The 13,464-nt window shown below is 55.1% G+C and overlaps 2 protein-coding genes across 4 annotated transcripts; both read left to right on the top strand.

The window, feature by feature from the left end:
- Positions 1-4,644: 4,644 nt before the first annotated feature.
- Positions 4,645-6,472, top strand: APOC4 (apolipoprotein C4). The gene is made up of 3 exons (XM_042919421.1): positions 4,645-4,779; positions 5,910-6,039; positions 6,266-6,472. Exons 1-3 carry the CDS (start codon positions 4,704-4,706, stop codon positions 6,429-6,431), a joined length of 372 nt encoding a protein of 123 aa, XP_042775355.1. The 5' UTR covers positions 4,645-4,703; the 3' UTR covers positions 6,432-6,472.
- A 555-nt stretch (positions 6,473-7,027) lies between these two features.
- APOC2 (apolipoprotein C2) lies at positions 7,028-8,995 on the top strand. 3 transcript variants are annotated; one of them, XM_042919874.1, is made up of 4 exons: positions 7,028-7,054; positions 8,103-8,187; positions 8,357-8,516; positions 8,757-8,995. In XM_042919874.1, the coding sequence occupies exons 2-4, from the start codon at positions 8,133-8,135 to the stop codon at positions 8,845-8,847; spliced, it is 306 nt and encodes a 101-aa protein (XP_042775808.1). In that variant the 5' UTR covers positions 7,028-7,054; positions 8,103-8,132; the 3' UTR covers positions 8,848-8,995. The 3 variants fall into 3 exon arrangements, with proteins under 3 accessions (XP_042775808.1, XP_042775809.1, XP_042775810.1); XM_042919875.1 differs by having other exon boundaries at positions 7,039-7,054; positions 8,112-8,187; XM_042919876.1 differs by having other exon boundaries at positions 7,044-7,054; positions 8,120-8,187.
- Positions 8,996-13,464: the final 4,469 nt, after the last annotated feature.

Here is a 13,464-nt window from a genome sequence, read left to right as displayed (position 1 = left end):
GAGAGCCCGATGCGGGGCTTGAACTCACCAACCGCAAGAACGTGACCTGAGCAGAAACGGGCCGCTCAACTGATTGAGTCACTCAGGCGCCCCTCTTGTTACACTTTGTATTTAGAGCCAATATGTTTGTTCTCAGGTTTACAAACTTAACCTTCAGGACCTCAGAGAGCAAATAGCCCTGATCACACCAAAACAAAAAACAAACAACAAGAACAACAAAAAACACCCAGAGAGCCCCAAGCATGTGTGTAGGAGCATTCACACTCCACACTCCGCGGGGGGGGGGGGGGGGGGGTGCAGAGGTGGCCCACCCAGCGGGCAGGGCAAGGATGGGGCACTCCAGTGGGCACCTGGCTTGGGGTAGCTAGTCCGGGAGGGCTCCCTGGAGGAGGCGACACAGCACCTGCCACCCAGAAGACAATCCGGAAGTAGTCAGCGAGAACCGGGGAACAGCGTGAGAAGCCGCACAACTTTCGTCCCCATGTATGTTCGCCAGGAGCCACGTGAATGAAAAACTGGGTCCAAAAGCGAATGAGCAGGGCCATTTTGGAGAACAGTTTGGTGGTTCCTCAAAGTGTGCAACAGAGCTCCCGGCGATCCCATTACTGGGCGTCTATCCACCCAGGGGAACCGCACACAGGTTCACGCAAAAACGTACGCGTGGATGGTCACGGCAGTGGTGTTTCCACTGGAACACCCCAAATGCCCATCAACTGAGAAACGGATAAGCAAATCCACATGGCGTGTGTAGATGTGTATCCGTGCGGTGAATATTATTCTGCCAGAAAAAGGAAGGAAGCGCCATCACACACCACGCAAAAGACCACGTAGTGTATGTTTCCCTTCCCAGGATGCCCGCGATAGGGAAACCCACAGAAACAGAAGGTCCGTCGTCAGTCGTTGCCCCCTGCTGGGCCGGGGGGGGGGGGGGGGGGGAGAAGGCAATGGAAGTGACCCTAATGGGCTAATGGGAATGGAAGTTTCCTTTCGGGGTGATGAAAATGTTCTGGAATCGGAGGGCGGTGATGGTTGCACAACTCGGCAAACGTACTAGAAAACATCGAATCGCACCCTTGAAGAGGGCGAGTTTTACGGTTTGCGAATATCCCCCCGTTTTTAAAAATTAACGAAAGGAGAATTTCCCGGACGGAAGGCAGAAAGAAGAGATAACGGAGAGGGGACGTTTCAACCTCTTTTCTGCCCCGGGCTTCCCTGCCAGAACCCGGAGGCACAGAGGAAGGAGGTGAGCACTTAGGGGTGCTGGAAGGGAGGCGGGTTAGGGGATTGAGGAGGGAGGGGATGGGGTCTGGACTGGGGGAGAGTGATTTTGGGGTCTGGGGGTCTCTTGGACACGTTACTGCAGGCTCAGAGGTGCTCTCTGCCCTGTGGGCTCACGGGGCCTGGCACTCCCAAACCCGCTCCCTCTTGTGACCTCGGTCTCTGCGCCCATCACCCCACTCCCAGTTGTTATTGAGCTGACTCTGAGGTCCGCCCTGAACGACCTTCAGCCTGTTCCTGTCCCCAGGATGGACAAACATTGCAAACAGCAAACAGCCTACACTGACCTTGGACCTGGGGCAGGGGTCAGAGACCTCCCCCAGACCCACCCTGCTGCCAGCCCTGCTCCAACCACACTCTTGGCCTCCGGGACTCAGGTGGGGGAGGTGCGTCGGGGCATGTCCTGGCTTGGCTAGATCTGAGAGAGCCGGGTTCAAATGCACCCCTTGCTGTTCGAGGAGCCATTGGTAAGTGGACTCCCCTCCCACGCCCCCAAGCCTCAGTTTCCTCATCTGTAAAATGGGAACGATAAAGGTGCCCACCTCAGAGCTCTGTTGTGTTACATCAACGAGTTAAGGTGCCAAAGCCCTGCTGTGGCCCCTGGTGCCTAGCGTGTGCTCAGAAAAACACAGGCTTAATCAACAGCCACTGACCTTGACCGAGCACCTCTGGTGCCTCTCGTGGTAATTTACATAAACGGTCTCCTCTACTCTCTGGGATAGGTAGTCCATGATTCCCAGTCGTGGATGAAGCAACCGGCCCAGAGAGGTTAAGCAACTCGCACCGGGTCACACAGCAGGGAGGATGAGGAGCAAGGCTCTGAACCCCCACCTCGTGCTTCTTGTAACACAAGACATGGTGAGTTTTTCTTTTTTCCTTTTTTCTCATGGTCAAATACCTCACATACAATTTACCATTTTAGCCATTTTAGGGGTACATTAAGTTGCACCCTCCATCCCTGGAACTTTCTCAACATCCCAAACAGAAATTCAAGGAGGTGTGTGTGTGTGTTTTAATGTTTATTTCTGTATTTATTTTGAGAGAGAGAGCACAAGTCAGGGAGGAGGAGGAGGAGAGAGAGAGAGAGAGAGAGAGAGAGAGAGAGAATCCCCAGCAGGCTCCGCACTGTCAGCAGCACAGAGCCCCAGGTGGGGCTCGAACCCGCGAGCTGTGAGATCACGACCTGAGCGGAACTGGGGAGTCAGACCGAGCCGCCCACGCGCCCGTCCCGGAGGTTTTATTTTGTGATTCTGTTAGTGAGGAACTGCTGGGCACATTCGTTGTGCACCTGCTGCGTGCCAGAGCCCGTTCTGCTGGAAGCCGCTGGGTCAGGACCAAGCTGTACAGTGTCGCCCCTTATCTGTGGGGGATGCACTCCGAGACCCCCAGTGGACACTTGAAACCATAGACAGTGAGTGCCAAGCCCTAGATACACTGATTTTTCCTATCGGGGCACCCCTATGGTGCAGTTTAACTTTTAAAATCAGACAGTAAGAGATGAACAACAACACTAATGATAAAGAAAAACAATTACAGGGGCACCTGGGTGGCTCAGTCGGTCGAGCGTCGGACTTCGGCTCAGGTCACGATCTCATGGTTCGTGGGTTCAAGCCCCCCGTCGGGCTCTGGGCTGACAGCTCAGAGCCTGGAGCCCGCTTCGGATTCTGGGTCTCCCCCTCTCTCTGCCCCTCCCCTGCTCATGCTCTGTCTCTCTCTGTCTCAAAAATAAATAGAAAAATTAAAAAAAAGAAAGAAAAAGAAAAGAAAAACAAATAATACACCGTAATAAAAGTTATGTGAGCGTGGTCTCTCTCTCCCCCATATCTTATCGTACTGCGCTCACCCTTCTTGTGATGATGTGAGAGGATAGGATGTCCACGTGATGAGATGAAGTGAGGGCAATGACATAGACACTGTGACACAGTATTAGGTGATTATTGACCTGCTGGCACATTGTCAGGTCATCTGCTTCCAAACCTTAGTTGACCTTGGGTCACTGACACTGTGCATAAAGGTGAGGCGGGGGGGGGGTTGGGGGTGGGCTACTGTCTACTTGTTCGGGTTGTGGCCAAGCGGTGGGGGGGGGGGGTTGTCAGATTCACCGCATAAAAATATAGCCTCCCCGGGGGCGCCTGGGTAGCTCAGTCAGTTAAGCAACCAACTCCTGGTTTCAGCTCAGGTCATGATCTTGCAGTTCGTGAGATCGAGCCCCACATCGGGCTTTGTGATGATAGAGCAGAGCCTGTGGGATTCTCTCTCTCTCTCTCTCTCTCTCTCTCTCCCTCTCTCTGCCACTCCCCTGCATACATGCTCTCTCCCTCTCCCTCTCAAAATAAATAAACCTTAAAAAAATGTTTTAAAAAAAGGACAGGCTCCTGGTTAGATTTGAATTTCAGATAAGTAACAAATAATTTCTAGTATAATTCCCCAATATTGCATGGGACATACTTATATCAAAAGAAAAACTTATTATTTATCTGAATTCACACGGGCTTCCTATATTTTACTCGGCAACCCTGGACCAAAGAATCCAGTCCATGGTCCCCTGGCCAGGCTGTGTGCCCTAAGTTATGGCTGGGCCCTCAGAGAGATAAAGGCTCATTTCCTTCCTTCGTTCCTTCCTTCCTCTCTCCTCCTTCTCTCTCTTCTTTCTTTCTTTCTTTCTTTCTTTCTTTCTTTCTTTCTATGTCTTCTTTCTTTCTCTCTTTCCTTTCTCTCTTTCTTTCTTCCTTTTGCTCATTTTCTTTCTGCCTAGTATTGGGCCTGAGCCTGACATTGACAACCTCCTACTATGTGCACCTGGAACTTTCTCTCACAGAGCCTCATGCAGCCTTCACACGGACTCTAGGAGGCAGGCGCTTCTTACCATCCCCATTTTACAGATGAAAACAGTGAGGCCCAGAGAAGATCTGGGAATTGCCCAGATCATACGGGGAGAGTGTGTCTGGCCTAGAGCCCAGTGCCCAAGGGTCTTCAATATGAAAGAAGTAATCATAAACAGCCATGGTCCGTGAGCACCTCCGTTGCCGGGCTCCTTGTTAAGACCTCTCCTTGCAGCATTTCATTCCATTAAAGCCCTGCCTGGAGTATGGGCGGTGGGCCCATTTTTCAGAGCAGGAAACTGAGGCCAGAAAGAGGGGCCAGCTTGTGAGGTGGAGCCAGGATTTGAACACCAGTCAGCGTCAGAGGCCAAAGAGCCGGCTGTCTTCCCAGGTCAGGCCAAAGTGCTGGGAGGGGAGGAAGGAGGGAGGCCAGCAGGGGCGGGTGAGGCCTCTGCTTGTCACTGTCACCTGGGCCCCTCTCTCTGAAGTCCCTGCCAAGGGGCGTGGGGCGGCAGCCAGGGGAGGGCTCTGCTCCGCGTAGTCTCCCCCTCCCCCAGCCTGGAGAGCTGAGCGCAGAGGAACAGAGGAGCAGAGCCCCCAGAAATGTTGGTTCCTGGACGCAGGCCCCAGGCCCTGCCCTCCCTCTGCTTCTGCATTCTGGTCTTGGCCTGTGTCGTGGGTGAGGAAGGAAGGGATGGGCGGGCGCGGGGACCCTGCAGTCGTGCGAGGTGTGAGTGTGACGGTCCGGACGGCACGCAGGTTTGTAGACGCGCGCGCGGGCCTGGAGCTCGCGGGCTTTGTCGTACGCACGCAGGTGTGTGTGCGTGTCCGGGCGAACGTGTCCACGTTCGGGGGGCCGTGCGCGAGGGGTGTCCTTGGGGCTGGTACAAACGACAGTGGGAAATGTGTGTGTGCACGTGTGTCTTTACGGGGTATTTATGCCAAGGATTTGAGCGCGTGGACGCTGTGAGGGTGTCTGTAGGCGCTGGCATGCGAGCGTGCCTCGGCTTTGCACGCGCATTTAAAATGGTAACACTTAACGTAGTGCCTCCAATGTGCAAGGGGCCATTCCTAGTGCCTTATGCGTGTTCGGTGTTAGCGCCAAGTCCTCCCAGGAATCCTGGCCTTATCCCATTCTGCAGAAGGGGAAACTGAGTTTTGAAGATGTGCACCGTTGGCTTGAGCACACTGCTGGGCCCATGGGTGCCTCTGCGCATGCGTGCGCCTGTGCGCCCCGTGTGACGCCTGGGATCTGTAGGTGAGGCTTCGCCCGGGGGGCGTGATCGCCGCGCAGGGAGGTGTGTGCAAGGACTTAAAGTGCCCTCCGAGGCACGACCCCGGCCCGAGGGAGGAACGCACGACGCGGCCCTGCCAACCTCCTTTCCTAGGGCTGGAAAGTCCTCTGAGCTCTCCCTCCACTGCATGCGGAGGTGGTTCGAACAGCGTGGCGGGGGGCGGGGGGGAGGGGGTCACAGGAGAACCGAGGGGGCAGCAAGATCGGGCAGTAAAGGAGGCCTCGAGAGGGGGACAGGAGTCAAAGAGGTGGGGCTGCAAACCGAGGGGGAAAAGCCACAGGCAGACAGAGGGGTGACAGGAGGGGCCGTGGGCACGGAGGGGGACAAGGAATCGGACGGATGGCTCAAAGGGGGACAAGTGATCAAAGGGACAGAAAAGGTGAAGACCAGGAGTGATGTCAAGGGGTCCCCCTTGGGCCACCGGGAGCGATAGTGACGGCGAGCATGGAGGGGAAGGGAGGAGGAAGGATTCTTGGGTCCCAGCCCACCCATGTTACCCTCCGGTCCCACCTAGCATGCCAGCAAGAAGTGCCTGCAGCAACCCCGAGTTTGCCTCCGGAGCTGGTGGATAGTCCTTGGAGCCTGATGAAGGACAAGGTGAAGACATTGGTGACCAGGACCAGAGAGAAGTGGCGGTGGTTCTGGTGAGTGTGTGCAGCAGGGCTGGGGGCCTGGACTCCTGGGTCTGAGGGGGGGCGAGGCTGAGAGTCTAGACCCCTGGGTCAGCGGGAGAACCCGGGTCAGAGAGGGGAAGAGGGCAGGGCCCGCACTCTTGGGCTCTGAGTGGGGTAAGGCCCGAGGGAGGGGGGATGAAAGGGGCGGAAGTCTTGGGAGTTGCCGGGGTCTCACGGTTTTGTCCCTCCTCTGCAGGGGACCCGAGGCCTTCCAGGGCTTTGTGCAGGCCTACTATGAAGACCACCTGAAGCATCTGAGGCTCCGCACCCAGGCCTGGCTCCGCAGCTCCAGGGACAGCCTCCTGAACAAGGCCCACAGCCTGTGCCCCCAGCTTCTGTGCAGGGACGGAGACAAGAATTAAAGTGTTTACAGCCTCCACAATAAAGAAATGCTTCTCTGTGTCCCTGTCTTAATCCGTCCCCAACGTGACCACCCCCAGCAGTTAACGAGTAGAGGAAGGGACACCTGGCAAGGGAGGGACAGTGAGGGGGGCCCTGAGGGCAAAGAGTCGGGGGGGATGATCCCTTCCCCCAGCCCTGAGACCCACCACTGTGGGAATGTGGGGGGGCAGGAGACATCGGGCAACTCAGTTTGGGATGGAAGGTGAAGGCTGGAGTGCAGGCGGGGTCAGGAGGTCCCCACAGAGACCCCTATGCCTTTGCTTCCTATGTGGGGGAAACCCCAGACCCCTTTTCTGGTCTGAACCCCAAGGACCCCCAACCTCTCCACAGCACCCACCTGGCCCCCTGTATCTCCCGGGAGAGAACCTTGCGGGGGGTGGTGGGGGGCTCCCTCTGGCTTGACCTCAGGGATGATGTCACTGCCCTCTCTGCCCCACCCCACCCCCTCCGCGGTCCTGTTGGCTAGGACTTTGGCCTAGGGGACAAGGTGGGGGTGGTGGCTGTGGAGGGGAGGTGGGTCCCAAGAGCTATAAAGACCTTCTCTGCACGAGTGGAGCCGGTGAGGACAGCCTGCCAGAGTCGGGTAAGAGAGGGCCCGAAATGGAAAAATGGAAAAGGGGAAGGGTCAGCGGGGAGGGGGCCGAGGTGATTAAATCAGAAACCGCAAGAGTCACGACATTCGTTGGATTCCTCTGTTGGGACCACGGAACTTAGAATCCTAGACTGTTTCCCCCTGCTGATGTCCCTCGGGGTCTGACCTCCACCTTATCTCCAAATCGCAAATGACAACAGGGCCTGGGAACCGTGTGCCTCAGAGCCGAGAGCCTCTGTCATAGGGTTGGGGTGAAGATAGATGGAATTTCATGTAGAACAGGGCCCCAGGGCATCCGAAACATACTCATCCAGTGGTGGGTTCTTTTTTTTATTAAAAAAAAAAAATTGTTTTACATTTTTTTAAATGTTTATTTATTTTCGCGAGAAAGAGACAGAGTGTGCAGGGGGGAGGGACGGGGGGGGGGGGGTGGCCGGAACACAGAATCTGAACCAGGCTCCAGGCTCCGAGCTGTCAGCACAGAGCCCGACACGGGGCTCCAACTCAAGATCATGACCTAGGTCGAAGTCGGACGCCCAACGGACGGACAGAGCCACCTAGGCACCCCCAGTGGTGGGTTCTTAACTGAGCCTGGGACCCTGCAGACTGGGTCTCGGCATAAATGTCACCCTCTGCTGAGGCTTTCCCAGGCTCTGTGACACACCCTCCCCCCCTCCAGAGTACTCCCCACCATACGACCCGCCGGTGTATTTTACTCAGTTAATATTGTCGATCGTGTATCTCTCTCACAGTGGCTTCGTAGACAGGCAGGGCTGTTGCTGTGTTCACAGCTGGGCCCCAGAACTGTGTTCGGTACACAGTAGGTGCTTCCTGAGTGAATGAGGGGATGTTAGAATTAAGGTGTTAAGATCAGAAGCAGAATCATAAAATGTTAGACGATGAGCCCCAAGCCAATGCATTAGCACCCGGTACTCAGCTGGGGAGGTGGAGGGGCAGGGAAGCCAGCCTCTCCCCCTGGAGTTTCCGGGGAGGGGGGGGGACCCTAGGACTAGACGTCACCAGGGGCCCTGTCCCACAGCCTCCTCAGTGTTCCAGGTCTTCTGACGCCATGGGCACCCGATGCCTCCTGGTTCTGCTTCTTGTCCTTCTGGTATTGAAATGCGGTGAGTGTGGTCGGCAGGGGGCGGAGGGTGTGTGAGGGGGATGGGATGACCCCCCAAGCATCTTCCCAGCCCAGTTCTCGCCTGGCCCTACCCCTGTCCCCCTCCTTCCCTGCCTCATTCTCCCCTGCTGCTGGTTCCTCAGCTCTCCTAAAACACCCTCCCTCTGCAGAGGTCCAGGGGGATGACATGGCCCGGCAAGATGAAGCCACGGGCCCCACCCTGCTGTCCCAGATGCAGGAATCACTCTACGGCTACTGGGGCTCGGCCAAAGCGGCCGCCCAGGACCTATACGAGAAGACATATCTGACCGCTATGGATGAGAAAATCAGGTATCCACAAGCCACGCCCCCCCCCCCCCAGGGGAACCAGGAGTCTGGGCCCCGAGCTCTGTCGGAACCCTGGATTCTGAGATCCCAGCCCTGTCCTACCTGGGGATCCAGGAGTTTGGGTTCCAGCCACCATCCCTCACAGGACACATGATTCTGGGCCCCAAGCCTCATCCTCCCTCAGACCTGGGGCCCAAGACCCGGGGCTCCTCCCTGCTCAGAGCCTCTGTCCTTTCTCCCCAGGGACATGTACAGCACAAGCACAGCAGCTGTGAGAATTTACACAGGGATTCTCACTGACCAGATACTTTCTATGCTGACGGGAGACCCATAGCAGCTGGGCCCCGACCGTGGGGGAGGGGAGAGCCCAGACCCCATGACTCCTCGGCTCCCGCGACCTACCCCTCACTTCTTAGCAGCTCTCGGCATCCTGTGCCCAATGCTAGCCTGACTTCTTATAAATAAATTAAAACAAACAAACATTTATTTTCTTCCATGTGGTTGCTTTTCGAAGACCTTAGAGGGCCAAGATAGCAGGACTGATTCAGTCCATCCAATACTTATCGAGTGCCCATTGGACGTATGTAGCCCTAACTCGATCATTGGGGATAAAGAGGTGAATAACAACATTGGATCGTCACAACAACAACATTAGAGACTGTCCTTCACCAAGGTCTGGCTTTCTCACATGTAAAACGACCATGAGCATCGCTAACCTGCTGTGGCCTCTGGCAGTCTCTAGGCCCTGGGCTGATGTTTTATTTATTTATTATTGATTTATTATTATTTTTTTTAATGTGTGTTTATTTTTGAGAGAGACAGAGACAGAATGCAAGTGGGTTAGGGGCAGAGAGAGAGGGAGACCCAGAATCCAAAGCAGGCTCCAAGCCATCAGCACAGAGCCCGATGCGGGGCTCGAGCTCACAGAGCTGTGGGATCATGACCTGAGCCGGAGTCAGACGCTCAACCCACTGAGCCACCCAGGCGCCCCTGGGCTGATGTTTTAAGTGTGCATCACAGTGAGGTGTCCCATGGTCCTACGACAGGGGGAGACTGGTGCCCAGACGTCACTGCTGAGCATAGGAAGTCAGCGCCCAGCTTGTCTGGGACCCAAGAGAATGGATCCGTAAAAGCCATGCCCTGTGACAATTCCTACACACTTGTCCCACAAATATTTATTGAGACCCTGCTAGGCTCAGGAGATACTACAGGGGAAAGACAGAGAGTTCTGCCCTCTGTGGTCTTTCCAAAAGCTATTCATTGGGTCCTGGCCCAATTCCACTCAGCTTGAGTAATGATGGCTTTGTGGTATGTTTTGTTAGCTGCCCTCTCCTTATTAGCAATAAGCGATATCATTTCCTGAGCTCCCGCTCAGGGTCAGGAGCTCTATTCTGTCTTGAAGCCACAAACAGAGAGGCTGGTGGTGAGGAGTAGGGAGGAAGCAGAGGAGGAGGACGACGACCAAAGGAGATGACTTCAAGTAACATTATGTGCAACGAAGAAAAGAAGAAGTGAGGAGATCCGGGCCGGGGAGCAGGCCCCTGGGGTAGGGGAGGGCATCCTGGCTAGGCTGGTCACGGGGGGATGCATCACAGTGCAGTGGTTTGGGGCTGTTGATGCCGGGAAGTGGGGGGGGGGGAGGAGGGTGCTGGCTTGGCCCCCAGGTCCCCGCGGGGCAGTCAGTGGTTGGGAAATGGTGTCTGGGCAGTGGGGGAATTGTAGGCAAAAAGCCCAGGGTGTACAAGAGCAGAGATAGTACAGTCAGAGAGGACAGCGCTGGGGCTCCTGGGCAGAAGGCTGGGGTCTGGACTTCTGGGTCCTCAGGAAGTAGAGGGTGGTCCGGGGCCCCCAAGTCTCAGGGGTGGGGCTGCTGGCCTCCGAGGATCCAGGGCCTCTGTTTCTCCTAATCTGCTTGGCATTAACCTCCAGCCAGTCTTTCAGTGCTCTTGGGGCAGTTTTCCCAGGTCCTGAGGATGGGCAGCTGTGAGTCTAGTAGAAAACAGGGGCCTTGGGGAGGGATTGTGGGAAATGCCCCCAAGTCCCCAGGGCCTGGGAAGAGCTGAGGCTGCCAAACCCAGGGGGTGATGGGGAGGGGGGACCCTAGAGGAACAATCCCTGCTCTGTCCACTTGTTTCCCACGGACTCAAGCCAAACCAAACGACTGCCCAGGCCAGTTCTGCTTCCAACCAATCCTGGTGCCCTTCCTAGATTCCTCCTTCCTTTCTCAGGCCTCCACCCCAGTCGCACTGTCCTAGGACCCCAGAGTCCAGGCCCCTAGACTCCTCTTGCCTCCCAACGCAGGAGTCTGGGTCCCCAGACTTCTTCTCCCTGGGACTCAGGAGTCTGGACCTCCAGCCCGTTTTCCTCAGGACCCAAACGTTCAGGGCTCCAGCTCTCTTCTCCCTTAGAACCTGAAATCACGGCCTCTGGTTGGTGTTGGGCGCCCCCTAGTGGAGTGCAGAGTGGCCCTGGGCGGTGATTCAATTAGCAGTTAATAGAAATGGAAGAACTTTTCTGGTCATTCAACAGAAATGGGGGAGGGCTTTGCAGGGGTCCTAAGGTCACAGTCTAGCTCACTGAGCCTCAAGCTCCGACAGATCGGGACTCTGCAGTTTTTTATTATTATTATTATTTTTTTTAACGTTTATTTATTTTTGAGACAGAGAGAGACAGAGCATGAACGGGGGAGGGTCAGAGAGAGAGGGAGACACAGAATCGGAAACAGGCTCCAGGCTCTGAGCGGTCAGCGCAGAGCCCGACGCGGGGCTCGAACTCACGGACCATGAGATCGTGACCTGAGCCGAAGTCGGACGCTTAACCGACTGAGCCACCCAGGCGCCCCTGCAGTTTATGAGACAGGAGGGCCGACTGGAGCTTTTATATCTAGAGTTAAAAGCAAAGATGGGGTTACATGAAGCTAGAGAAGATTAAGTTTCAAAGCCCTTCACTTGCCTGGGCTTTCTGTGGTCCTCTATTACAGATTACACACGTAATTTTGCACTGTTATTTATTATTATTAATTAATTAATTTATGTTTTTAGTGTTTATTTATTTTTGGGAGAGAGAGCGAGCACAAGCAGGGAAGGGGCAGGGGGAGGGGTGGACAGAGGCTCCAAGCAGACTCTGTGCTGACAGCAGAGAGCCTGATGTAGGGCTCAAAGCCATGAACCGTCAGATCATGCCCTGAGCTGAAGTTGGATGCTCAACCGACTGAGCCACCCAGGCGCCCCTAATTTTGCACTTTTGAGAAAGAGGCCAGCAAATCTCAGTCTGCCTCATGTCTGGTGGACTTAGTGAGTATGTTCATTTCATCCCTAGACTGCGCCTACAATTTTAGAGAATCGTTCTCACTACCTTTATTATATGGGAAGAGAAGTGGACTGGGCAAGATGTTCTCTAAGGTTCCTTCTTGCCTTTGTGTTGGCTCTCAGATGTGTGTCATCTACCTGCTGCACGAAGACTTTCATCCTTTCACTTAGCAACCATCCCCTGGGGCAGTGCTGGAGGCAGAGCAGTGACCGTGAATGCCCTGGGCTTCCCCGCCCACTCCCACGGCAAGACATACCACACCACCACACCCATCCCTGACAGCGGTAACACAAAATGGGCGGGGGGGGGGGGGAGCTGGGGAGTCCTGAGATCTGGAAAGACTAGGAGACTGTGCCGGCACAGCCTGGGGGCCAGGGAGGGTTTCCAAGAGGAGGTGATATTACTACTGAGCTGGGACTAAGAGGAAAGTGAAGGAAGTAAACAATAAAATGAGAAATAAATTATTTGGAGAATCCCAATGCAAAGCCTACTCTCCCTTCCGGGTAATATGTAAGGTTCATAATAACAGTGCACAATATTGATCACTTGCTAAGAGCAGGTGTGTATGTGTGTGTGGGGGGCGGGGTGGGGTGGTGGGAGGTGCTTTACATTAGTGATCTCACTAGGTCTTTCCAAAAACCCGGAGAGGCAAAAGCGGGAGGGAAATGCTTAGTTTATAAAAGAAACTGAGGCCCAAAGAGATAATGTCACTTGTCTGGGATCGTATAGAAGGTCAGTAGCACAACCAGGGTTTAAACACCTCCACTCCATTCATACATAAGGCTTAACAGCCGCTGACAGACTTCTGTCCTTTCCCGTCCTCCATACCATCCTCCCCAGACCAGGGGTCACTCAACCCGTGTCCAGGCTTGGAACTGTACAAACACACATAGCTAAGAAAAAGAATGAAGTTCTAAGAGCCCTTGAAGCCGAGTCCAGAGTTGCGAAATTGCTAGAAAGCAAAGACCACTCCGGAAACGCGCGTGCGGGCTAAACTCGATGGCCCGAAGGGTTGGGAAGGGAACGACAGGGTCCGATTTGAAGGTGTGGTGGCCGTGAGAACCCTGAAATAATAACTTTGAATGCACAGAAAAATTATAACCTAAGGGGACTTGGAGGAAATGGTTCCTTTAGGAAGAGGGGTCTGAAGGCGATGACATTGGCCTAAGGCCCGCCCACTGAGTCTCGGTACCGCGGCCAGGGAGGTTCCTTGAACACACGAAGGGCGTGTATTGAGCAGAACATTTTGAGGAGTTACGGTGGCCGGGAAAGCTCAAGAAACACGAAAACGGAAACGACTCGAAGAATCGGCCGAGCGAGGAAGGCAGGATGGCCTGCAAGGCTTCATATAAATGGAAGAAGCAGATTAACTCGAGGAAGCAAAGGGAATGGAGCCCGTGGGACACTGATACGCTGGCCGAGAAAGTCCGGGCGTTCCATGCAGGGTGACGGTCTACTAGGTGAAAACAAATGTACGGCAGGGTGGTGGTTGGGGTACGGTGGCCGGGCTGGTTCTTTCTTAGCCGGAAGCGGCTCTTCTGAGAGGCGTGGCTTGAGCTGTCTTGCCGGATACGGTAGCTGGCGGGCCCGGCGAAGTGTGAAATCTCGCGCGATCGCGCTGGCGCCGTCGGGGACGGGGCGG

Source organism: Panthera leo, chromosome E2 (assembly GCF_018350215.1).
Source record: "Panthera leo isolate Ple1 chromosome E2, P.leo_Ple1_pat1.1, whole genome shotgun sequence".
Classification (NCBI taxonomy): Eukaryota; Metazoa; Chordata; class Mammalia; order Carnivora; family Felidae; genus Panthera; species Panthera leo.
Note: the sequence above shows the minus strand (reverse complement) of the source record. Positions and strands in the feature narration are given on the sequence as shown.

Coding starts and splice junctions, on each gene's coding strand:
- APOC4 (XM_042919421.1), top strand. CDS start 4,704: ATGTTGGTTCCTGGACGCAGGCCCCAGGCCCTGCCCTCCCTCTGCTTC. Junction 4,780..5,909: donor GGTCTTGGCCTGTGTCGTGG/GTGAGGAAGGAA, acceptor GGTCCCACCTAG/CATGCCAGCAAGAAGTGCCT. Junction 6,040..6,265: donor GAGAAGTGGCGGTGGTTCTG/GTGAGTGTGTGC, acceptor CCTCCTCTGCAG/GGGACCCGAGGCCTTCCAGG.
- APOC2 (XM_042919874.1), top strand. CDS start 8,133: ATGGGCACCCGATGCCTCCTGGTTCTGCTTCTTGTCCTTCTGGTATTG. Junction 8,188..8,356: donor CCTTCTGGTATTGAAATGCG/GTGAGTGTGGTC, acceptor CTCCCTCTGCAG/AGGTCCAGGGGGATGACATG. Junction 8,517..8,756: donor GCTATGGATGAGAAAATCAG/GTATCCACAAGC, acceptor CTTTCTCCCCAG/GGACATGTACAGCACAAGCA.